Source organism: Bos indicus x Bos taurus, chromosome 8 (assembly GCF_003369695.1).
Source record: "Bos indicus x Bos taurus breed Angus x Brahman F1 hybrid chromosome 8, Bos_hybrid_MaternalHap_v2.0, whole genome shotgun sequence".
In the NCBI taxonomy this organism is placed as follows: domain Eukaryota; kingdom Metazoa; phylum Chordata; class Mammalia; order Artiodactyla; family Bovidae; genus Bos; species Bos indicus x Bos taurus.
The window spans coordinates 110,901,861-110,926,995 of record NC_040083.1 but is presented as its reverse complement, the minus strand read 5'-3'; the positions used below and the strand labels follow the sequence as shown (position 1 = coordinate 110,926,995).

Below are 25,135 nucleotides of genomic sequence, written 5' to 3'. Positions count from 1 at the left end.
CCCCCGCCCTTCCCCGTGGGCTCCGTGTGTGGGGACCTGTGGTGGTTCCCCGTGGGAAGGTGGAGGAGGCGTGTTTGCCACGGGAGGGGTTGAAGAGGTCCCCGGTAGCTCGTACGGAGGCGGGTCAGCCCGCACTCCCGTCTGGTGGGCAGGGGATCACCCGTCACATCTCAACAGCCGACTTCCTTTAGCGTTTATATGTGGTAAAACCTGGTGCCTGTGATGGTAAAGGATCTGCCTGCCAGGCAGGAGACCTGGGCTTGACCCCTGAGTCAGCAGGATTCACCAGAGGAGGAAATGGCAACCCACTCCAGTATTCTTGCCTGGAGAATCCCATGGACAGAGAAGGCTGGTGGGCCACAGTCCACGAGGGTTGCAAAGAGTCAGACTCGACTGAACGATGAACACTAAACGCGGATTAAACCAATCCAGGGGGAGCCCTTGAAGGGAAAAGAGAGCTGAAGGAACAGTTGGAAGATTTCCCGTGGAAAAGGTGAGCATGGAGTCTTGTCAGGCCCCAAGAGGCAGAGCCGCCAGGAGTCGGAGGGTCCCTAGCTAGGCTGGGTCAGGGGAGGGGCGGTGGTTTCAGGCTCCAAGACAGCAGTTTGTTGTGCGACCTTCCATGCTGTTTCTCACCTATATCCTGGAGGAGCGACAGATCCAGGGAGACAGGGCTCCTCAATCTGACCCTGTGTTGTGATGTTTCGGGTTTCAATTTTAAAATTCCATTGTAATTGTCAGTATCTCCACAATCAAAATCTTTCAACCACGATTTCCACTGAATGTGGGGGAATGTCTGCCTTTCCATTTTCTACTCTTCTTGGTAACTTAAGAGAAAAGTCCTCATTCATAAATGCCAGTAAAGTGATCAGAGAAGATATTCTGTTTTCAAGAAGAGAGGTTTTTATAAAGTGGACCCTAGGTCTTAAAAGGTGGAGGTAGCGTTTACTCTACAGGAGAGCTGACAGCCACGTGGGTCCCAGGTCACCGCCTAGTGGCCAGAAAGAAACCTGCTGAGCATCACAAATAAGCGTGTCCTTGCAGTTTAAGGGACGTCCCTTAGCTCAAATGGTAAAGAATCTGCCTGCAATGCAAGAGACCAGGGTTCGATCCCCAGGTCAGGAAGATCCTCTGGAGAAGGGAATGGCAACCCACTTCAGTAATCTTGCCTAGAGAATCCCATGGACAGGGAGCCTGGAGGGCTGCAGTTCTTAGGGTTGCAAAGAGTCAGCCACAGCCAAGTGACTCACACACGCCTGCAGTTTAGGGTGTGTCTACGCCCCTGCCTCTCCTCCTTGCTATTCGATTTTCCACAGAAGGATGCTCACGAGGTGACAGTTCACCCCAGAGAGGCATCTCCATGGACAGAGTCCACCCCATCATCCCTTCCAGTCTCTCTGCCCTTTCCATGCAGTCAAGGACCTGTGTACTTGAAAAAAAACCCCATTAAATGCTGTCGGCTTTTATGGAGCCTTAAGTATATAAAATGTGTATTGAACCATCTGCTGTAACAATAATTTTAAAACATGCATGGATCCCACAATTCCTACACAGACATCTCCTACTGATTATTATTTTCGTTTTGACCACCTTGCCAGGTGACGACTGTCATTTTACAGAGGAGGCATCAGAGTGATTGCTTGTCTTGTCCTTGGTGGCAGAGGTGATAGTGGGAACAGCGGGGGTTCAAGCAGCTCCACCCGCTTCCCCCTCCCCACTCTTGCCGGGGAGGTGCTGAGCTGGGTGCGGTGGGGGCAGTGAGCTGGGTCGTGGCTGTGGCCGCGGAAGTGGGGCTTAGGGTAGGCTTGTCCATAATGCCAGTCCTGAGCCCCCGATGAGGGGGCTGTGAGTGATGTCAGGACCACCCTTCCCCCGCACCCCCCAGTTTGTTTGCAGGTGCCTCTGGGCTCTACCTGGGAGCTCCGAGGTTCAAGGACAGCCTCAGAGGCCTCTGGGAGGTGTTTCACCCATGCACAGAGCTGCAGGAGATCGCTGTGGCCCCACACTAAGCTTTGTGTAGGGGAAGGGAGTGAGCCTGTTTCGCGCCTCCCTTGGACAGCGCTGCCTTCCCTCCTGAGCGCTCGCGGCTGTTGGCGCCCATCCTTGTTGTCGGCTCCTGTCACCCGCGCTTCAGAAGCCTCGGAAGCTTGCCGGCTGCCACGCTGTTTCCAAAGCGCGCGGGCCTCACCTTTTGGGAGAGTTTGCAAGTTTCATTTTTCTAGGAGACTAAGACTTAAGTCCCTGAAGTTTAGTTCAAAGCAGTAATACTTGTTCTCACTAAGAATAACTTTTGGCTGTGCTCCACTGCAGTTATTTTTGTTTGTTTTTGAGAACTGGGAAGTGGAAAAGGAATCAAAATCAATCAGAAAAAAATCAATTTTTTCCCCTCCGTGATTTCCACCTGCGCTTCTCTGCTTCGGAGCTCGCGGTTCCTGGGGCAGAGTCCCAGGAGCAGGACCATGCTGCCCAGGCCCCAGGCGGCCTGGCTTCTGAATCCCTTTTTGCACAAGTGGTCTCCTGGCTGTTTGGTTCCCTCGGATGCTGTGAGCTGGAGAACCACGAGCTGTAGCTGGGCCAGGCCAGATGCTCACTCTGCTTAAAGGCTTCATTAGAGGCCTTTTTTTGGGGGTGGGGGGGGCGTGGAGGCTGTGGTTTTAGTCAATCGGGCAATTTAGAAATGGTTAAAGATGAATTTTCGACATTTAAAAAAAAAAGATCGATTAGCTTGGTTCTGTGATGACCTGTTATTGAGAGTTTGGGTCCAGGAGACCCAGGAGACAGGATCCTCTGGGTGGAGGTGGGGACATAGACCCCCATAGACCCCACTGCCAGGCCTTTTTTAAAAAGGCCTTATTGAATTTGTTACAGCGTGTTGTTGTCCAGTCGCTCCGTCATGTCCGACTCTTTGCGACACCAGGCTTGCTTCCGTTTTATGTTTTGACGTTTTGGCCTCCAGGCACGTGGGATCTTAGCCCCCTGACCGGGGATCGAACCCACACCGCTTGCAGTGGAAGGCGAAGTCTCAACCCCTGGACCACCAGGGACCCCCCGCCTGGCTGTGTGATTAACACGGCTCTAGCGTAAACCCCACGTTGCTGTGCTGTGATTTCCTGAGTGCTCTTTCGACACTGCTTTATTTAGTGGGAACAGTCCGCTCAAACAAAATGAATCATCCAGGTTTATTCTTTACTTCTCATGCTTCTCGTGTCTTGTCCCTGGGTAAAGCTCGGGGACATCCCTGCTGTGTGCGGTCCTCATTGGAGCGACCTTGAGCAGAAGGGGACTCTCTGGGTTTCAGGGCTCTCAGCCCTCACGTCCTCCCACTCCAGAGTGACCCCTTCCGCCGCCTCCTCTTGCTACCGGGTGGCCGGTGGATAAGCCTCTGCTCTCAGGAGCTGTCGTCAGTTACTCACCGCACACAGTGAGGTTAAAGCGCTGACTTGGCTTTCCTTGTGGGTGGAGCCACCTTTTCTTTGAAGACTCTGGCTGTTAGTCAGCAGCCGTGGGGGCCCAGTGAGTGAAGCAAAAGCCACTCAGTCGTGTCCGACTCTTTGCGACCCATGGACTTAGTCCATGGAATTCTCCAGGCCACAATACTGGAGTGGGCAGTCTTTCCCTTCTTCAGGGGATCTTCCCAACCCAGGGGTTGAACCCAGGGATTGAATCCTGCATTGCAGGCGGACTTTTTTACCAGCTGAGCCACAGGGAAGCCTGAGTTCTAAATTCCGTTGCTCTGTCTTCCCGCGTAGGCTTGTGAGCACACCCCTGCTCTGTAGGTAAGGAGGTTAGCCGCACAGACGATTACTCCACTGAATACACACCTTGTTTTACCCAAGAACGAGGACAGCTGAAAACAAACCAACCACTTCCTGTTGGCTCGGTGGTCCGGGCCCCAACCTTGTGCTGTGAACGCCGTGCATCCACCATCACGTCTCCCTGCCCGTTCTCACCAGTGCGCAGTCCAAAGTCACTAACCAGCTGGTGCTTCCTTCTGTTCATCAAAGACCTTGGTTCGGTCCCCGGGTTGGGAAGATCCCCTGGTTACTTGACAGACCTGCTTAGTGATATTCTGTGATCCTTTACTTCGATGTAAAGTGATGCTTCGGCTTGCTACATGGGACAGAGGACAGTAAGCACTGCCCCTGCATCCAGAGTCTGCTAACAGCCCTGGACCACGGGCTAAGCTGGTCCCGGAGGCAGGGTGTAGCTACTCCAGGGAGGGGAAGTGGGCAGTAGAGTCTCAAGATGTGAATGGCAAAGAGGCTGAGATTGTTTTAGGGGTGAGGAGGGATAAAGGCCTGGGAATGCGCCCGCTTCTAGGAGTGTGGCAGAGTGAGCAGCCCTCACTCAAGAAGAGGGCTGCTGGAGACCGGGTCCTTGGGAGGGTGTGACTTGGGTCGTCTCTCCTGCAGGGCGCTTTGCAGTATGCGCGCCTCTCAGCCAGCAGTCTACATCGCGGAGTTTATCTTGAGGCCGTAAAATCAGAGATAAGTGCTTATTTTGTATCTCCAGACGTCATCTAGGTTACAACTTAAAGCAACAAGTGGTGGGTCTATGACTTAAATTTACTTTCATTTTGCGGGGGCCTATTCTCTGTTTTCCAAGTTTTCTGTGATGACCAGCACGTGTGAATGTAGAAAACAGAATTATTTTAGGAATAAAGGCCCTCACCAATTGCAGGAGAGCGCACCATGTTGATCTGTGATTCTCGGTCTCTGGTTGGGTCTTCTGTCACTGTCAGAGTCTGTGAACTCAAACTACTTTCTGATTGGATTTGTAAAAGGGCTTGGTGCTTCCTGGGTGGCTCAATGGTGGACGCGGCTTTGATCCCTGGGTTGGGAAGATCCCCACTCCCATGTTCTTGTCTGGAAAATCCCATGGACAGAGGACCCTCATGGGCTACAGTCCATGGGGTTGCGAAAGAGTCATAAACAACTTAACGACTAAAACAACAACAAAACAGAAAGACTTGGTAAACGTCTTTGCTGATTTATTTAAAAATGTGGCTCGCTCACAGAGAAATCAGATGCCTACACAATTGTTACCAAATGCAAAAATTAAATGCCATCTAACTTAGGGTTTCTAACTTTCACAAAGTAATTACCGCTTAAACCAAAACATCGGATTCATTTTCACAAATTTGAGCCTGACATCTTAATTCATAACAAGCAGCTGCAGTAGACTCCGGCAGTCTCAAAAATGAGTGAAGATGAGACAAGGTTTTGAAGCAAGTAATGAACACAGGATGTAACAGAACATTCAAATCACACGACTGTAACACGGGCATCAGGGGGCTTCTTCGTGGACAGAGGCAATGGTTTTTCTGATTTCCTCCAGCTGTTGTGGTTCGTGGTGGCCTCTGACCTCCCACAACTGTCAACGAAATCAGCCTTCTCTTGAAAATCTCAGTTCTTATTCCTTTTCCTCTCTGCTCCAACGTTCAGATTCTCTCAACTGCTGTTGCTGGTAGTTTAATCTCTCCAATCATCTCTCCTAACAGCTTCTCCGATTTCTTCCTTTATGACCGGCAGCTCCCCCAGCTGCTCTCATATGTCTTTTTCCTCTCAACTTGCCAACATGTCAGGTCTGCAGAGCAGCCTCCGTCTAGTTCTTTTTGGCCCCTGAGTTCAATTTAACTGGAGTGCTTATTAGCAAAAATATTTCCGTGTTAATTATGTCAGCGGAAACTTGGCATGCCGATGTGTTAAGGAGCACATATCTGCAACAGCATGACCGTTTCCATGCCATGTTGGCAGAGATGCTCATGAACTTTAAAATGCCTGAAATCAAAGCAGAATTGTCAGATGAGAGGCTCAGCGGGTGGATCGGCAGAAGTTTTATTGCATTTGTTTGCGTTGTGCTTGTGTGTACCAGCACTTTGTAACTTGCAAGTGTTGGTGTAAATCTCGCATTTCTAGTTTTAGCATTTTTCACTGCACACTGAATATTGTAATTTTCCTCCCCTTTACTGTTGAGGTTTTTGATGAGCAGCTGCCGTGGAAACGGAGCGACGTTTTCTGATTGTTGGTAGGTACATCCAACATGTGCACTTTATGGTTTGCTGGTCTGGCTGGAGAGTCCCTGGCCCCCTGGGATCCCTTGTGTGGAGAGAAGGAATACCAGCACGTACCCCCCACTGCAGGAGGGAGGAGCTAAATAAAAGCAACCTAAACTAAATCTGATCTTTTTCTTAGAGGAAGAGAAACAAGAAGATCAAAATTCTGTTGCCGCATAGTCTCAGAGCCCACGGGTGGCATGACATTGGTCTGACCTCCTGTGTCATGATGCAGGGTCCCGCTTTCACTGAAAAGGCCCTGAACGCCTCTGCTCGCCTCTGCTCACCTCTGCGTGCTGGCATGCCCCTTGTGCTTTTAGCCTAGGTCTCACACCACCATCTCATAGGATGGAAACCTCTAAGTAGGTGTATTAATATCTGGGTTTTCCTTTCTTTCTTTTTTCAGCATCTCTCAAGAACCTCAGCAAGAATAAGAAAGTGGTTCCGTTTCCTGGTAAGAGAATGGTTATCCTGATGTTTTATGGGGCGCCTGTGAGACGGGTCCTTGGCAGTTACCCCCGAAAATGTGTGCACGGCGCCCCCCGCTGGGCCAGCCCGGAACTTCCATTTGGGGGCAGCGCCTGGCTTGGAACAAAAGCTGACCCTCCCGGGACTGTGCTCTGACCTCTGCAAGCCCTCTTTTCTATGGCACCATATTTAGGCGGATTGACAAAGGAGGATTTTCACTCAGCAACGTAGTCACACTGTCTGTCGGTCAGCCAGCGATTCAGTCCAGGCAGACTTTGCATTGTTGAACTATGCAGTTATTTTAAGATTTCACTGTATTTATAGCATTTTATAAGAAAAAAGGAAAGAAGAGAAAAAAAAAGCTTATACTTGGGGTAAGAAGGTGCAGTTTTCAGACAGGAGACTCCAGACAAATACGGAAATTCTTGGGGGCCCTGAAGTGACATGTTTTAGCCACATTAAGGGGCCTATTGGATTATGGATTCAATTCTGAAGGGAACCAATATAGAATAAGTGTGCAAGGTCAGAGACTCCTCAGCGATGATTGCATCTAAGCGGTGACGTGAACTCAGGGGCTTTGAAATGTGTTTTATCACAGACCAATGCAGCACATACATTGCTGGACATGAATGTCTCATGCAGCTTCATGTTAAAGAGCGTGGTGGTCTGTTGTTCACATCTCACTACCATTTTTAATTTTGCCAATTTAATTTAATTTAAAGTTTATCTGTCTTTAGGAATGCTTTATGTGTGGGACTGGGCACTGCTGGTCCATTTATTATTTATTCCCTTTTTTTCATTTATCAAGCATTTTCCAAGTACCTTCCATGTGCCAGGCTGAGCTGAGCACTTGGGGAAAAAAGGTGCCTAGGACACAACCCCTGCCCTCAGGCAGCTTCCAGGTGGGGACTGGACCCAGCAGAAGTCAGCCCGCCCGTAGGTGCAGGAGGGAGCCTGGAGGGCGCTAGGCCGGCTGCGAGTGGTGCGCAGGTGCCCCTTCCTGGGGGTTTGCCAAGCGCGGTTTCAGCTCCTCCTGCCTCTCACCGCCTCGGCCTTTCATTTTCATATAATCGATAATTACCTTGTGAAGATTTTTGGTCTTTGTTCTCTAATAATCCCCTCCTTCGTTTTTTCTCTTTAAACTTGTGGTAACAGTAAGTGTCATGTGTCCAGTTTGCCTTCTACATCCATGGATTCAACCAACTGTGGATCAAAAATATTAGGAAAAACATTCCAGAAAGTTCCCCAGAGTAAAACTTTGCCAGTGCCGGTGACCGTCACGTAGTTTCTAACTGTACTGCGTAACGGCTGTGACATAGCGTCTGCACCGTATTAAGCGTTCCGAGAATCGAGACGTGATGTAAAGAACACGGGAGAGCGTGCCTAGGTTGTGTGCAGACACCGTGTCCCGTCACGTGAGGGACTGGACATCCGTGGGGTCCTCGGAACCGCACACACGGAGAGATCAGTGTCCACAGTTCACTGTGGCCTTTGACCCCTTATCGCCATGATCTGACATTTCTGAAGACCCACATTCACCTGTTTTTTTCAAGAAAGAAATAACTGAGACCCAGGAAGAGAAGGCAGTCTGTCCAAGATTATTCTGAAAGTAGGTAGACGAACCAGCACTCATGAGTCACTTAAACCATCCTTCATAAAGGAGACAGAACAGTGGGGAGCTGCCCACCCCGAGCTGGGCACCAGGTGCTGAGAGAGTACAGGTGAGCTCGGAGCCGCTCTGCCGCTCTCTGGAAGCTCATTGCTCCCAGGTTGGGACTCAGATGGACGCAGACACAGATAGAGGCTTGTGCTGGAGACCCTGGAAATGTCCCGGGGAGAGAGTGGCTGACGTCCAGGGCCAAAGAGAGGATGCGGCGGGAGGTGTTACAAAGGAGGGGGTCATGCAGGTGGACTGTGAAGGGTCAGGGGGGTCTGCTGGGAGGGGTGGGCAGTGCTGAGAAGGGGGTCAGGGCAAGGGGGCCGCATGTGCAGGCGTGTGGCGGGGTGGTGGGAGCGGGCGGTGCAGCTGGAGTAGAAGGATGTCGGGGGGCCGTGTGAGGGGAGACACGGGGACACAGGTGCCCTAACCCAGGTCTGCTGTGTCCCCGAGAGCAGGCGGGGCCAGGTGCCGGTAAAGGTATCAGCCCCGAGGCTCAGGGACGCGACCCACCAATGTTGGCTTCTTGGCTGCCCAAAGCTTGCCTCAGGGTGGAGGCTCTCGTGGGCGTCTCCCCTCCCAGCGCTGACTCAGGGATCTGGGGGCTTCGTGATGCTGCCGCCTTCCAGAGAAGAGGCGAGGCAGGAGGTTACACGAGACCCTCCCCAGCTCAGCCGGGAACAGGGCTTCACGTTCACAGCCCTGTGGTCAGACGAGGCCCTCGCCCCCCATCCCAGGTGGGAGCTGGCTGGGAACCATCCGTGGCAGCTGGCGCACAGCTGGGTCCGCTGGTCACTGCCACCACGCCCCAGTGTCGCTCTAGGGCCTGGTCTTTGTCCTGTAGATGATGTTAAAGCCGGGAGATGATGTGGTCAGGTCCATGTTTTAAAATCATCACTCTGACAGAGGAGGCAGGGATGGGAGAGGTAAGAGCGTTACTGTCTGCAGCGTCTATTAGATGGCATGGACCACAGCTGTACGGCCGCTCAGGAGAGACAGACTTCATGACCACATGGACCAAACCTGGCCGAGGAAGGGATAGGAGAGATGAGGCTGACGCTGGAGCTGGGCTTTCTGGCTTGGGCTCTGGTGCAAACAAGAGCGGGAGCAGGTTTGGGGGGAAGGAAGGTATCAGGGTTCTGGGCTGTGAGGCACCTGGCTCCTCCTGGGTTCTGCGAAGCTCCAGCTGAAGGTGTCTTTCCTCGGGCTGTTTCCAGCGGTGGTGTTTTCAGGTTTTAGGAACATCCTCTGCTTTCTGACGACAGAGGGCTTTTATTTCTGTAGGATTCGCTTGGCGTTGGCAAGCACAGTTTGGCTGCTGGGAGGTTGATAAGCGCACAGGACTCTTCCTGCTCTGCTTGGGTGGTTCTTCATGTGTCGCTGCCTCTTCTGGAGAACAGTGGCTCTGGATTCTCCTGCACCGATGCTTTCTTTTTAATTTTCATGAACGTGCCTTCCCTCTCTCTGTGACTTAGAAAAAGCAAGTCTTCCCAGTGGCTTGTCAACTTTTAAACAATGAATGGGTCACATTGCTAAATGAGAGTAAAAGCGATAAAACACGGAAAAGCAGTTTGTCAGTGTAATGTCATACGTGAAAACTACTTTCTAATATCATCACTGTCATTTTGAAATCAGTGATATAGTATCAGTGCTTGTTATTTTATGATTTTTAGATGGCTACTATGTTTACTGGTGATTTTGTTTTGTTTTGTTTACTGAAAACAAGAAAAGGAACCAAATGACATTCTAGAGGAAAAACACACACCTGTACTACTAGACACCCCAGCTGAGAAAGAAGACCAGAGAGACCCACCAACAGGACAGCAGTCACAAGAGTCATCACCAAGACAGCCAGACGTGAAACCGGAAAAGCAGGAATCAGTTGAACGGTCGTCCTTGGGACAACCGTCCCGGGAACAGCTGACTCAGGGAGAAGACGAAGAGCAAGAAATGCCATGAAAACAAAGTATCAGCCGAAGCTGTGAAGAACAAAGTCTGAAGCTAGGAAGGATCAAAAGGCAAATGAAAATCACATTAGGCATTTTTTTTTCACATAATGCTGAAGAGGTATGGCAGTAGGGTATTACAGTTGTGAATTTCATATTTTGGTGCCCAGACATAAAGTTTTCAAACAATGATTAAGACTAAATGTATCTGGAATTCTTTCTTCTGCTCCCTGAGTGTGAAGCTGGGAGGGAGTGGTTGGTGAGATTGAATGGCCTAGATCATCCCTCTTTCTTAGAGCCTCACCCATATCTGGCATTCCAGAGTGACTCAGCCATCCCCAAAATGATACAAATTTGCATAGTTATCCATAATTACTTATTCCTATTTAAAAGTGATTTCAGACATAGTCATAATACGTACTGGCGCTTCCCAGGTGGCGCTAGTGGTAGAGAATCAGCCTGCCGGTGTAAGAGATGCAAAAAACCCGGGTTCGGTCCCTGTGTTGGGAAGATCCCCTGGAGGAGGAAAATGGCAACCCACCAGTATTCTTGCCTGGACGGTTCCACAGACAAGAGGAGCCTGGCGGGCTACAGTCCACAGGGTCACAAAGAGTTGGACACAGCCGAGCGATATATCAATCTACACACAAACGTATCTGCATTATATATACAGATACCTGCACATGCATGTCAGAAATAGGCGATAGAGCCCCAGCGAATGGTGTGTTTTTGGTGGTGAGGAGAATGGACTTTCAAGTCAGACTATGCAAGTGTGACCTCTCCTCTCATTAAGTGTGCGAACTAGGTCTGTGTCTCATCCATTAATCGGGGCTAATAGCAATGCCTGACTCAGGTTGTTGGGGTGATTGAAAGTGATAATGCTTATTAAAAAGCCCCACGAACAGTGACGAACACATAGGAGGCACTAAAAGCGTTGGCTTACCGTTATTTCATTTGGGTTGTTGTCTTCTCTGTTAAACGAGAGAAGGCAAATTGGAGTTTCTGCGAAGACTGTTACCAGATTTGACTCTTCAGAGGGTTGCCTGAGCTGCTGGACTGCTAGAGCAAAGCTGGCAACAAGGATTTCAGGATTGTCAGTTCAGTTCAGTCGCTCAGTCGTGTCCGACTCTTTGCGACCCCATGAATCGCAGCACGCCAGGCCTCCCTGTCCATCACCAACTCCCGGAGTTCACTCAAACTCACGTCCATCCAGTCAGTGATGCCATCCAGCCATCTCATCCTCTGTCGTCCCCTTCTCCTCCTGCCCCCAATCCCTCCCAGCATCAGAGTCTTTTCCAATGAGTCAACTCTTCGCATGAGATGGCCAAAGTACTAGAGTTTCAGCTTTAGCATCATTCCTTCCAAAGAAATCCCAGGGCTGATCTCCTTCAGAATGGACTGGTTGGATCTCCTTGCAGTCCAAGGGACTCTCAAGAGTCTTCTCCAACACCACACTTCAAAAGCATCAATTCTTTGGTGCTCAGCCTTCTTCACAGTCCAACTCTCACATCCATACATGACCACTGGAAAAACCATAGCCTTGACTAGACGGACCTTTGTTGGCAAAGTATTGTCAAGCCCTAGTTAAAAATCATACCAGTTCTTCACCATCTGTTAATTAGTAATACAGTGTTTGCATGTGGAAGGAGAAAGGAGAGCTATTATTTCACCATTTCATGGTTTCTTGTTAGACCTGACCGTAGCATTTGTAACACCCTAAGGAGGAAATTGCAATCAAATGCAAACCATCTCCATCTTGCCTTTAGATATTTTCAGTTGATTGATACATTTCTGATGGAGAACCCATTGATTTTGATCTGGCTTCATTCTCACTATATGTTTTGGTGCGTGAGAAGGAATTTAGAACTGTGTCTCATTCCTTTTCCCCAAGCCCTCTGTTCCTGTGTCTGGTGTGTGTTATTGCAGAAAGAAGATGGATTTGGGGTAAGAACCTCTGGTCCACTCCACGTCACCCTTCATGGACCCGATGGCCTTGACCTTGGTCTGCTGTAAAGCAAGAAGGATGATGTGAGAGCTAGGAGCAAGTCCAAAGATCATGGCACTTACACCATAGGGATTAGTTAATTGACCCAAAGCACAGGTGACCTGTTGGAGCTTACAGTGACAGGGTAGGACTTGGCCTCATGGTTTCCTTTATTTCCCCCTTAAAAATTTTTAGTTACAAATCACTAAAATATTTAATCTTAGTATAGAATTATTGTAGTGACAAATGAAACTAAACTCTCTAAAATTCACAGTAGTGTATTGGTTTAAGATAGAGTCTTTTTTTTTTTTTTAGGTCCCATTTGTTTATTTTTGCTTTTATTTCCAATATTCTGGGAGGTGGGTCATAGAGGATCCTGCTGTGATGTATGTCAGAGAGTGTTTTGCCTATGTTCTCCTCTAGGAGTTTTATAGTTTCTGGTCTTACGTTGAGATCTTTAATCCATTTTGAGTTTATTTTTGTATATGGTGTTAGAAAGTGTTCTAGTTTCATTCTTTTACAAGTGGTTGACCAGATTTCCCAGCACCACTTGTTAAAGAGATTGTCTTTAATCCATTGTATATTCTTGCCTCCTTTGTCAAAGATAAGGTGTCCATATGTGCGTGGATTTATCTCTGGGCTTTCTATTTTGTTCCATTGATCTATATTTCTGTCTTTGTGCCAGTACCATACTGTCTTGATAACTGTGGCTTTGTAGTAGAGCCTGAAGTCAGGTAGGTTGATTCCTCCAGTTGCATTTTTCTTTCTCAAGATCGCTTTGGCTATTCGAGGTTTTTTGTATTTCCATACAAATTGTGAAATTATTTGTTCTAGCTCTGTGAAGAATACTGTTGGTAGCTTGATAGGGATTGCATTGAATCTATAAATTGCTTTGGGTAGTATACTCATTTTCACTATATTGATTCTTCCAATCCATGAACATGGTATATTTCTCCATCTATAAACCAAAGAGTGTCCTCTTTGATTTCTTTCACCAGTGTTTTATAGTTTTCTATATATAGATCTTTAGTTTCTTTAGGTAGATATATTCCTAAGTATTTTATTCTTTTCGTTGCAATGGTGAATGGAATTGTTTCCTTAATTTCTTTTTCTGTTTTCTCATTATTAGTGTATAGGAATGCAAGGGATTTCTGTGTGTTGATTTTATATCCTGCAACTTTACTATAATCATTGATTAGTTCTAGTAATTTTCTGGTGGAGTCTTTAGGGTTTTCTATGTAGAGGATCATGTCATCTGCAAATAGTGAGAGTTTTACTTCTTCTTTTCCAATTTGGATTCCTTTTATTTTTTTTCTGCTCTGATTGCTGTGGCCAAAACTTCCAAAACTATGTTGAATAGTAATGGTGAAAGTGGGCACCCTTGTCTTGTTCCTGACTTTAGAGGAAATGCTTTCAATTTTTCACCATTGAGGATAATGTTTGCTGTGGGTTTGTCATATATAGCTTTTATTATGTTGAGGTATGTTCCTTCTATTCCTGCTTTCTGGAGAGTTTTTATCATAAATGGGTGTTGAATTTTGTCAAAGGCTTTCTCTGCATCTATTGAGATAATCATATGGTTTTTGTTTTTCAATTTGTTAATGTGGTGTATTACATTGATTGATTTGCGGATATTGAAGAATCCTTGCATCCCTGGGATAAAGCCCACTTGGTCATGGTGTATGATCTTTTTAATGTGTTGTTGGATTCTGATTGCTAGAATTTTGTTTAGGATTTTTGCATCTATGTTCATCAGTGATATTGGCCTGTAGTTTTCTTTTTTTGTGGGATCTTTGTCAGGTTTTGGTATTAGGGTGATGGTGGCCTCATAGAATGAGTTTGGAAGTTTACCTTCCTCTGCAATTTTCTGGAAGAGTTTGAGCAGGATAGGTGTTAGCTCTTCTCTAAATTTTTGGTAGAATTCAGCTGTGAAGCCGTCTGGACCTGGGCTTTTGTTTGCTGGAAGATTTTTGACTACAGTTTCAATTTCCGTGCTTGTGATGGGTCTGTTAAGGTTTTCTATTTCTTCCTGGTCGAGTTTTGGAAAGTTGTACTTTTCAACTTTTCAACAGAAAGTTTGGAAAGTTGTACTTTTCAACTTTTCAACAGAAAAGTACAACTTTCCAAAACTCGACCAGGAAGAAATAGAAAACCTTAAGATAGAGTCTTTATTTTAATGGGTGCATAAATACTGTTCCATTAAAAATACCGCAGCCAGTAGCACCCACATTTGGGGCCTGACTGTAGTGTGGTCTGGGTGCTGGAGGAGTCATTCAGTGTTAAAGTAAAACAAAAAAACTGAAATTCAAGCAATGCCAAAGCAGCTCAGCACCTTTAGAGAGTGGGGGCTGGGGGCTGGCGTGGGGAGAAGATGGAGACGGGGCAGGAGGGACCCCAAGGGTCTCCTTAGATCAACCGAAATGAGATGACCACTCACCCCGAGCTAATTTGACTCATTTTGAAAGACATTGTCAAGGTTGTTTTCCGAGTCGGTGCCCCCCAGCGGCAGACCACCGCCCGGGGCGAGGCTGTCAGCCCCCGATCGCACCGCAGATCCTGACTCAGCGCAGACTGCGGCCGGAAGTCACCCAGAATCCAGGCTTTACAGACATACTACCGGCCTATGAGAACTGGGAGAGGACTGCGGCCAGACCGCAGCTTTAGGAAGTTTTCCTTTTAACCTGCTTTCTTATATCTTTCAGATGGCCTGGGAGTGGAAACCATTAAATTAAAAAAATCACCTTTGTATCCACTTGAAGTCAGGTTTTCTTCCATCCTGATGCTTCCATCTCACATATGGGCAGTTTAACAGCAAGAAGCCACATCCGGGGTGAAGAAAGGCCCCAAGCAGTAGGGTCCCCTCAGGAGCTAGACATGAGGGCTTCCCATGGGTCCCGTGTGGTTCTGATTCCTTTTCTTGATGATATTTCTTTTTAGTAAACATTTAGAAGACGGAAATGTGGTTCTTTAAAATTAAGGCTCAATAGTTCAGGAAACCAGAAGGGTTTGGAATAACGTCTGCACATTTCCCCTCATGACTTTTTTTTTCTTGGAATGTGTGTTGAAAGGTATGGTTTCATTCTTAGGCAACACGGAAGTTCTCACAAAGAGGCGTCTAGAACCTCCACTACGTGAAGTTCAAAGCGAGAAAATATTTTATCTGCTGAATGATTAATTCCAAAAGAAAGAAGCAAATTACCAAGGTGAGCTGGGAAATGGGTTTTAAAATTTACTTTTTCTTAATGACAAAAGTAATACCCATGTAGCTAAGTGCAAATATTGAACAGTTTTCTTTAGCAAAGATTTTAATTACAGCAAATAATATATGCCTTCAAATCACTCTGTTCAGAGTCGGGGGGTTGTTTGCTGAGCACGCGTAGGGCTGTTAGCTGTGTGTTGTTTGCATTCTAGTCATAGTTAAAGAAGCTATAGGCTATTTACCTTTGCGTTTTGGTAAAACAAAAAAAACATGTGCTATCAACAAGGTTAAATTTTCAAAATTAGAAATTCATTTATTTTTTAATATTTACTATTTAATTGGAGGACAATTGCTTTACAATGTTGTGCTGATTTCTGCCATATAACATGAATCAGCCATAACTATACGTATGTCCACTCCCTCTTGAACCTTCCTCCCACCAAGATTAGAGATTTAAATATTGTCATCTGCAAGATACTGATCACTGCTATGTTGAGAACTTAAGCATATATTCTGTTACACTTATTGATAACACAGTTATAACCATTGGTAACAGGCTCGACAGTGTCAACTTCTTATATTTGATACTTAACATGCTTTGGAAGTCGGCGTGCTTTGAAATGTGTCAGAACCTATTGGGGTATGCAAGAGAAAGTGAAGTAGGAAACAGAGTTAATGAATGTCTGCCAAGCCTTCTGAACTGAGTAGGGAAGCCGGAAGGAAAACGAGCCGAGTGGAAACATATTTCTTTTTTGCAAAAATACATGGTAAAATAAACTATTTGTGTTTGCTGAAGCAGCGTGTGTTATTTGTACGTGAGAAGTTGCTTCTTTCCTATTAAGGTTCTCTGTCTTTGCTTTTGGCTTTCCTAGTTCAATATCTCTTCGAGTTTATCCAACTTGGAGTTTGCTGAGTTCAGTGTTCAGCTATTGATTGGGCAGATTCTGGGTATGAGGTTTTGCAGGGCTCCAAACCCGTTCTGGGCTTCCCAGATGGCTCAGTGGGTAGAGAGCCCACCTGCAGTACAGGAGCCGCAGGTGACACAAGTCTGATCCCTGGGCAGGGAAGGTGCCCTGGAGGAGGGCCTGGCAACCCTCTCCAGTGTTCTGGCCGGGAGAATCCCCGGACAGAGGAACCACGTCCATGGGGTCTCAGAGTTGGACATGACGGAAGCGACTGCATGCGCCCACGCACACAAACCCATCCTGCCTTCTGTGCTTTTCACAGTTGTGAGGTGATCCCCAAGGTGATTGTTGAGCTGGGGAGAGGGAGCCAGGAATAGGTCAAGCTAAAATGTCCCAAAGCTTGCTGTTCCTGCTGAGATTCAGTTATTTTCATTGAATAAATGCTCCTTGGATAGCCGCAACCCTTTGATTAATTTCTAAAGTCCTGAAAAAGTGATTTTGACCCTTTCTGCTAGTGACGTTGTTGCCTTTATGAAGGAGTGGGCTTTTGGTGGTCCTTACTCTGCCATTTCAGAAATGCTTCCCTTGTGGCATTCTTGACGTGGCAACTGGTGGGAATGCAGATGCCTCCGTTTTTGCACCTGCCACATGTTTTAGTTCTGTTCTCTCTTGGTTTATATAAACACAGAGAAGCAGATCAGCAATCCCCTATCACCACCAGGCTGGGGAACGGCATGTCAAGTCCTTGGTCTTGGAAGTCCTCAATCTCTGCGATCGGTACATGTGAGAGTCTCCTTCACTTGACTTCGGGTGGATGTGGAAAGTGAAAGTGAAAGTCACTCAGTCATGTCCATGGAATTCTCCAGGCCAGAATCCTGGAGTGGGTAGCCTTTCCCTTCTCCAGGGCATCTCCCCAGCCCAGGAATCAAACCCAGGTCTCTGGCACTGCAGGCGGATTCTTTACCAGCTGAGCCACCAGGGAAGCTCTTGGGTAAATGTGGGAGGAAGTGTTATTCTTCCTCCACTTAAAGGGAAGCAGGGAAGGAAAACTGAAGCATTCTCCATTAAGCCAGTGATTAAGATGGTCTTATAATTCATCATCTGAACTAGGGTACTCTTGATAGTGAGAAAGGCTTCTAAAATAATTTAATATATGTATGTGTATATAAAGGGAGGGAGGGAGAGAAGACAGACGCATACCCAGGTGTGCGTGTATACACACACACACACACACACACACACACACACACACACGAGAGTGATCGACCTCCAAACTAATTTTTACCACATTGGTGTATCTGAAGATGGTTCTATTAAAAAACATGTTTTGAAACTTTTGAAAGCAAGTTTTGTATAAAATAAAAAGTACCCACATACATTAAAGCAAACAGGGCCTTTTGATGTAGATAATCTGAACTAAGAAAAAGCAGAATAACCACTCTTGATACATATTCATGTGTGTTAACTGCCTTCCTAAAATTATATTTGTCTAATACCATGTCCCTGTATTTTCAAAAGATATCAGTGTTTAAATATGGTCTAATTATTTCATCTTCTGTGCACACTGTTATATTTTTAATTCAGAAAATTCTCTAGAGGTGCTGAGGGACCTGGTAAACTCAGAGCAAATTTCACTAAGTGTGAAAATCCTCAATACTATTTCAAAAATATTGAAATTAAAAAATATTTCAGGCAAATATTTTTGTAGTTATTGCCCATTGCTTCCATTCAGGGCGCCTTTTGTTGACAAATATTTTTACAGAACAAAACTCAGCAAAGAAGTTGTTTCTGTTGATGACTTTTAAAATGTTTTGTTAGTTTTTATGCTGCAGGATCACAGAGCCTCTCAATTTTGTGTTATTGTGATAAAATATAAATTTATCCAATTAAAAAATAGGTTCTTCATAAACTTCCTACCAGCTGACAAAATTCCATGAAAGTTATAGGATTTCCAAGTTAAGTCCTCCACTTGAACTCTCATCGTTCAATACGTTGAATGCCTCCTTTGCTCTTTCGGCTGCACTGCGTGGCGTGTGGGATCCCAGACCAGGGATGAACCCGTGCTCCCTGAGCTGGAAGCTGAGTCTTAACCACTGCACTGCTAGGGAAGTCCCGTGCTTTGCTTTTCTAAGGATACATTTCAATGAGCCTCCTGGTTTTAAGCTTTTCCCTCAATAATTGGAAGTTGACAAAGCTAGCAATTATATAAAATAAGGTTAAACACTTTATTTGGCTCTGTTTTTTGGAATAATCTGATCAAAGCTTACAACTGATTTTGAACAGACTGTAACCAGAATTTAGAAAAATTTTTGAGAAATGTTTACTCCAGTATGGATTAGAGACAAGATAGTAAAACGTGCTTTGTGGGCCTTGCAAATCAAGAGTACCGGAGACCGTGGGTGCTGGGGCTCTTGTCCATGGAAAATGCATGAAGCACAGACGCTGTGCCGGTGACCCTAGCTTCCAGTGTCTTCTGCTTGCTTCCTGAGTCTCGCCTGAGTCTGGGTAGGGAGAGAAGCTGCCCGCCTTCGTTCCTTCTGTAATGGGCATCTCCCTTTAGTTGGCTCCCTGGTCATTTGCCGCAGCCCTTCTGTGGCTGTCCAAAGGAGGCATCTTGTCTTCTCAGGAAGTGTTGGTGATGTGGCCGCCAATTCAAATAGGTGGGCACAGGTTGTATCTGGAAATGGCATCTTGGCTGGAAGAATGCTGCCTATCACCAAGATTATGGGTTTCTTTTAAGCAGTAGCTCTGCTTCTTATTTATAAGGTGAACTGAAGTGAAAGTCGCTCAGTTGTGTCAGACTCTTTGCGACCCCATGGACTCTACAGTCCATGGAATTCTCCAGGCCAGAATACAGGAGTGGGTAGCCTTTCCCTTTTCCAGGGGATCTTCCCAACCCAGGGATCAAACCTAGGTCTGCCACATTGCAGGCGGATTCTTTACCAGCTGAGCCACAAGGGAAGCCCAATTTATAAGGTATGTCTAGTGTTATTCACAGCTCATAACTCAACTAAACAATTGACAAGAAAATTCAGAGAAAGCCCAACTTTAACTGCACGTCATGGACTCATAGGGTGCTATGTTTATTCCTCAAAGTTCCACTTTAAATGCTGAAATAAAACACGTATAAAAGAATATGAGATTTGGCTAAATTTTGAGGTTTAGAGTGGTTCTGCCCAGAGAATTAAAAAATGTTGGGTGTAGCGTGTTGCTGGCATTGTTCACGGGCGACACTAACAGGCATTAGTTTGAATAAGTCTCCATTGTGTATTTTTCAGTGTAAAACAAGTTTACATGCCCATGAAGACGAATTCTTTCCTGAAAAAATACACAAAGGATATTCAAAATTTTGAAAGTTGGAAAATTGGTGAGCTTCATTTTTCTTCTTATTCCTCAAGTGACATATTTTGATGTATTAATATTTCTGGAATTCTGCATAATGGATGAGTTGCAGAGCGTGATGGAAGAGGAATCAGAGGACACCCACCTCCACGGTACGCACACTCTGGTGAGCTCGCCGACAGACTGCAGTGCCTGGAAGCAATTCCTTCTTTTATTTTTATTGAAAAAACATGACCGATGAAAACTTAGAATTTTTCAGGCAACACTGATTCGGGGCGTGTTTTCCCCGAAGTTTTTACAGAAGATGCTCTCCTGTGATGCTTCCCGCAGTTCAGAGCACAGGCAGGGAAGGGCCTGCGGCGTCCTGTCCCGGGGCAGGACCCGCTGCCTGTGCCCTGAGGGGAGGGTGCGGCCAGTCCCTCTCCTGGCGCTCCTGGTGCTCTGCTGCCTGCCCTGGAGGGCACCCTCTCCCCCACCGCGGGTGCACAGCGCACACGTCATGCAGCTGTCACTCAGGCGTGCTCTTTGAGGAGTTAGAGGACCCAGGGCAGGTGTGGACCGGCTTCTCCGGTGGGAAGGGTGGGAGGGAAGCGGCCGCAAGGCGAGCCAGACCCGGTGGGACTGCTCCCCCACGCGCTCTGAGCTGCTGGTTTCCCGTGGGTTTGTTCTTGGTGCGGATTCCAGGTTGGTCCATCTCCCCCCGTACTCTTGGGGTTCACGTGAGTTCACTCAATATTAGACGACTTTTTCCCTATCGTTTAGGGCCCAAGATTGCTAATTCTGACGTCCAATCTGCCATTTGATACCAGCGGTGTGAGTTGTCAACACAAATAATAAATTGACAGACAGGAGGAGGAGCTGGCTCACGTCTCTGGAGGAAGTTTCCAGACACCGATTGCTGCATGAATTTGCATCAAGACTGAACAGCAGGAGACGGTAAATGCTGCCATTCTGTTTAAGCTTCTCTACCTTCATGCACTGACTACAGAAGCAGGGTTAGGAGTATTGCCAGAGGAAGTAACTCACAAGAACAGCTCCCCACACTGTCCCAGGTGGGATTTGGAATTATGAGCCTCCTGGCTTATTAAAGTATCGATAACTCTGAGGCTTCATTGTGGCAGCAAGCTTCATGCAGTGTTCAGCGGACGTTGTAGTCCGCAGCAGCAAGCAGGAAGCCAGCAAGATTCCCTGGTGGTGGCTAACCAGCACTTTGTTACTGGTCACTGTCAAATATCACAGCCCACAAAGTTAATCGTTCTCTGTTCAGTCGCTCAGTTGTGTCCGACTCTTTGTGGCCCCATGGACTGTAGCCCGCCAGGCTCCTCTGCCCATGGGATTCTCCAGGCAAGAATACTGGAGTGGTTGCCATTTTCCTCCTCCTGGGGATCTTCCCGACCCAGGGATGGAACCCATGTCTTTATGTCTCCTGCACTGGCAGGCGGCGTCTTTACCACTAGCGCCACCTGGTAAGCCCAGTTCATCATGCTAGACCTTTAGAAATGTCGGATCAGAAAGTCAAAGGTGGAAGTCTACAAATAAACCTATGCTTTGAGCTGTTCTGTACACGTGCCTAGATTTACTAATGGAAAGTATTCTGAAAAAATGTACCCCCATAACTTGCAGGCCATGGTCTGAAGCAGGTCACTTATGTCTATCTGCCCCTTCTCTTCTTTCCCTTGAGGACTCACTGCATTTCTAGTGAGGGGATGTGTTGAGCTGCTCATGCCCAAAGGAGTGACCTTAGCCAGCCAGAAACGAAATCTAGTGTGCTGAGAGCAATCCAGAATGCTGTCTGGCTCATGTTTTGAATTTTCATGGGGTCAGAGTCATGCAGGCAGAGGCTACATTCAACTGTTTTTCAGTCCCTAAGTCATGTCCAACTCTTCGCGACCCCATGGACTGCAGCATGTCAGGCTTCCCTGTCCTCCACTATCTCCCGGAGTTTGCTTAAATTCATGTCCATCGAGTCAGTGATGCCATCCAACCATCTCATCCTCTGCTGCCCCTCTCCTTTTACCTTCAGTTTTCCCCAGCATCAGGGCCTTTCCCAATGACCCATTTCAACTCTATGTAGCTCATAATGCAAGAATCTCCATTCTCTCTGGCAGATTCCCCCAAGCTCCTGGTCACCGGACTCAGGCAGGGGACAGACTCCTTGTCTGGTCTTTCTGAGGCCATTGAGTGCAATCCTCGTGGCAGTACCTGCGGGGAAGACGCTGAGGCTGCGGTGAAGGAAGACTGCAGGTGACCGCCCAAGGCACAGGGCGATGGATGGGAGAAAATCTAATTTAATCTGTAGGTATGGAAACCTCACATAGTCAAGGGGGTCAGAGGCAGAAAGGGAAAATGGGGTTCACACAGCGTCCTGAGCTCAGGAATGGGACGGGCCTGACCCTGACCCTCCAGGGTCAGGAGGGCCGTTTCCTGGACAGTGCAGGGAAGGGCAGGCGCTGGGTGGTTAGATGCCGGCCCTGGCACACAGGCGGGGTCCCTCGCACAGAACTGGACTCCAGCAGTCACGTCTCTGGGGAAAACCCACAGTTTAAATTCTGTTAGGTAATTAAGGGAGGGGCATGGGAATTTGTCTGGAACCTGCAGGGTCTTGCCTGCCTTAAGTTCAGAATAACACTCCGGCCCGAGGGCATGTCTTGGGGAGGCCTGTCCTGAACACTGCGTGCTCCTTCAGCCGGCTGTGAGCCAGCATTTCCTCATTGAAGAATGAGGACGATCTTTTGTCTCCGAGGTCTTCTAGCTGGTTAGTAAGTCTGTGTTAACAAAGGCACAGGTGCGAGTGAGACGAAGGCGGCGCGGAATAAACGCGGTTCCGGGAGGGTCCGCCGTGCTCCTCCCGGACTCGCCGAAGCCCGGCCGCCGTCCAGCCCCGTCTGTCCTCTGGAGCGTGGCCTCGGAGGGCTCAGGGAGTGCCGAGTCCACACGGGCCGTCCGGGGATGGGGTTCAAACGGGCCCCCGCTGAGCTGCGTGTTCCGACAAGCTGGGAACACAGGGAGGCCCGCACGTCCCTGTCTTGGCCGCGGTGTTGCCGGAAGCAGCGGGAAGGGACCCTGGGGGGCCGTGCAGGCGGCCACGTTGCAATCTGCGACGCGATTCCAGGAACCCTGACAGCCGAGGAGGCCAGTAGGGGTTCCCACACCGTGCTTTGTAGGCATGCTTTTGGATTCTAGACGGAGAAAAACACGGTCACACGTGGGTCATGAAAGTAATGTCTCTCCCGTTTGCTGTCCAACTGAAACTGTCATCACACTGTACTTGAGTATAAGGAAGTTTCTTAAAGAAAAGAAGAGAAAGTAATGCTCCTAAACACTCAAGGGCCCCGAATCCTCCTTTATATACAGATATAGATGCATTTAAACATACAGATACGCTTTGTGTTGTAGGATAAAGGAGAGCTCCCGGATGTGCTGGCCGCCCTGTTAGGGGCTGTGGTCTCCTCGTGCGTGCGTACAGGTCCCTCCCTGTTGGGGAGGTTGACCCGGCTCACACAGACGCTGAAAATGGACCCTGCTCAGGTGGGAACAGGAGAAGGAAGTGGCAACGCCCTCCAGGATTCTTGCCTGGAGAACGCCATGGACAGAGGAGCCGGTGGGCTGCAGTCCATGGGGTCGCACAGAGTCGGACACGACTGAAGCGACTTAGCGGCAGCAGCAGCAGCGGGTGAGAACAGAACAGGCTGGTCCTTTCACCTCCGGGCCAGAAGGAACTGCTCTCAAATCTGAGGACCCGCCTCCTCCGCTGGCGCCCCCTCCTCTGGTCCTGCTGGTCTGAGCGCGGGCACAGCCCCTCTGAGGTCTTGGGTCTGAACTAGGGTTTCTCAGAGTCGGTGGCGGCTGCCTGGGCGCAGCTGAGGCTGCTCACAGGATGGCTACTGAAGAACGTAATGGGATATTAATGTTTATGCTAGAAATGGCCCATTTACTCACACTTCAGAATTAAAGAATGCCAGAATATAAGACAAAAGGAGAACTGTTTTATGGGGACTTGGACTTGAATAACCAGGCACGTGTCTAGGTTTTGAAGTAGTTACACCAGTGGCCAAGTGAATTCGAGAGCTTGAGTTAAGTGGGTGTGGAGGGGGCTTCCCTTTGCAGATTATCAAAGTCCTGGGCATGCAGTTTGGTTTCTAGGAAATGGATTTGGTGCCTGCGTTACCTACTGGCATAATCGTGGCCTGGGCTGTGGGCACCGCGTGCCTGTCCTGCCTTGCTGGGGCCCGGCCTTGGCTGTGGCCCCACTCAGCCCTTTCTCCTGGCTCGGTGGCCCCCGGCCTGGCCCACTGCACCCGCTCTGTATCTATTTCTACCTTCCTGGACTCTCACCTCGTCATCATCTCCACCTGGCCCCCATCAACTCCTCCTGCCCCCTAAACCCCACTCCTGGGCTCTGATGACCGGAAACAACTCCTAGTTTTACAGTCTGTTGAGGCCCACGGGCTTCGTTGCTTTGCGGCATGTGGGATCTTCCTGGACCAGGGATCAAACCCCCATCTGCTGCATTGGCAGGCAGATTCTTTACCACCGAGCCAGCAGGGAAGTCCCCTGAGATCTTACTGATATGTGAAGATGGCACTAAGACTGAAGCCGAGAGTCCGGCTGCTCTGGACAGGCCACCCCTTCCTCCAGGCCTGCTGTCTCACAGCAGCTGAACCAGAGCGACTCCCACACCACCCAGAGCTGGGCCGGGCAGGGAGTTAGAACAAGAGAAGGAGAACGTGGGAGCCGCGGACGGGAGCCACGTGTGCAATTCCACGTCTTCCAGCAGCCGCATTAAAGGAAGTAAAACGAAGCAGGTACACAGTTGATTGTAACAGTACGTGTCATGTTCAGCTGCCTAGACCAGGGCGCTCTCTTTTCCGTGTCAGCCAGTGTAAGATACGAGGGGGACGCTTCACTCCAAGTCCAGCGTGCGGTTTGTTTACCGTGCATCTCGGTTTGGAGGAGCCGTGTTTCAGGAGCCCAGTGGTGACATGTGGCCGGTGGCTGCCACGCTGGGCACCGCGGCGTCACGGCAGCTGCCGAAGGCCACACTCTTCTGAGGTGAGAGATTCATGTGGCCGGTGGCTGCCACGCTGGGCACCGCGGCGTCACGGCAGCTGCCGAAGGCCACGCTCTTCTGAGGTGAGAGATTCATGTGGCCGGTGGCTGCCACGCTGGGCACCGCAGCGCCACGGCAGCTGCCGAAGGCCACGCTCTTCTGAGGTGAGAGATTCATGTGGCCGGTGGCTGCCACGCTGGGCACCGTGGCATCACGGCAGCTGCCGAAGGCCACGCTCTTCTGAGGTGAGAGATCCGTGCCGTTTTTGGACGTCGGTGGCTGGACGCCCAGGGTCAGGGAGGCCGAGTGGCTGGGTCAGCCACTAGGGAGTGAGGCACGGTGTAACTGTGTGCGTCTCAGCACCCCTGTCAGAAAGGGGGTACCAGGGGGATGAGGAGGGAGGGACGGTGCAGGGAGCGTTTCGCAACTCAGGAAGCAGGCTGGGCGCTGGTGTGTTACTCACCGCAGGCCGGCATCTAGGACCCGGGGAGTCTGACCCGAAGCCCCTTCCCTGGTCCTCACCACCTCC

The 25,135-nt window shown here is 48.5% G+C and overlaps 1 protein-coding gene and 2 long non-coding RNA genes across 3 annotated transcripts in view; all 3 read left to right on the top strand.

Moving 5' to 3' along the window:
- The window catches only part of DCDC2C (doublecortin domain containing 2C), a 58,926-nt gene extending 56,917 nt beyond the window's left edge, over positions 1-2,009 (top strand). Inside the window, exon 12 of the mRNA XM_027550245.1 lies at positions 1,897-2,009. Within this exon, the coding sequence (XP_027406046.1) occupies positions 1,897-2,009 (113 nt within the window). The remainder of the gene's footprint in view (positions 1-1,896) is intronic.
- A 2,933-nt stretch (positions 2,010-4,942) lies between these two features.
- LOC113897747 lies at positions 4,943-19,686 on the top strand. The gene is made up of 4 exons (XR_003512422.1): positions 4,943-6,509; positions 9,907-10,247; positions 15,197-15,313; positions 19,493-19,686. It is a non-coding gene; the product is annotated as an uncharacterized LOC113897747 (long non-coding RNA).
- Positions 19,687-20,124: 438 nt separating this feature from the next.
- On the top strand, positions 20,125-23,159 carry LOC113897910. Its single transcript, XR_003512451.1, has 3 exons — positions 20,125-20,492; positions 21,665-21,855; positions 22,953-23,159. It is a non-coding gene; the product is annotated as an uncharacterized LOC113897910 (long non-coding RNA).
- Positions 23,160-25,135: the final 1,976 nt, after the last annotated feature.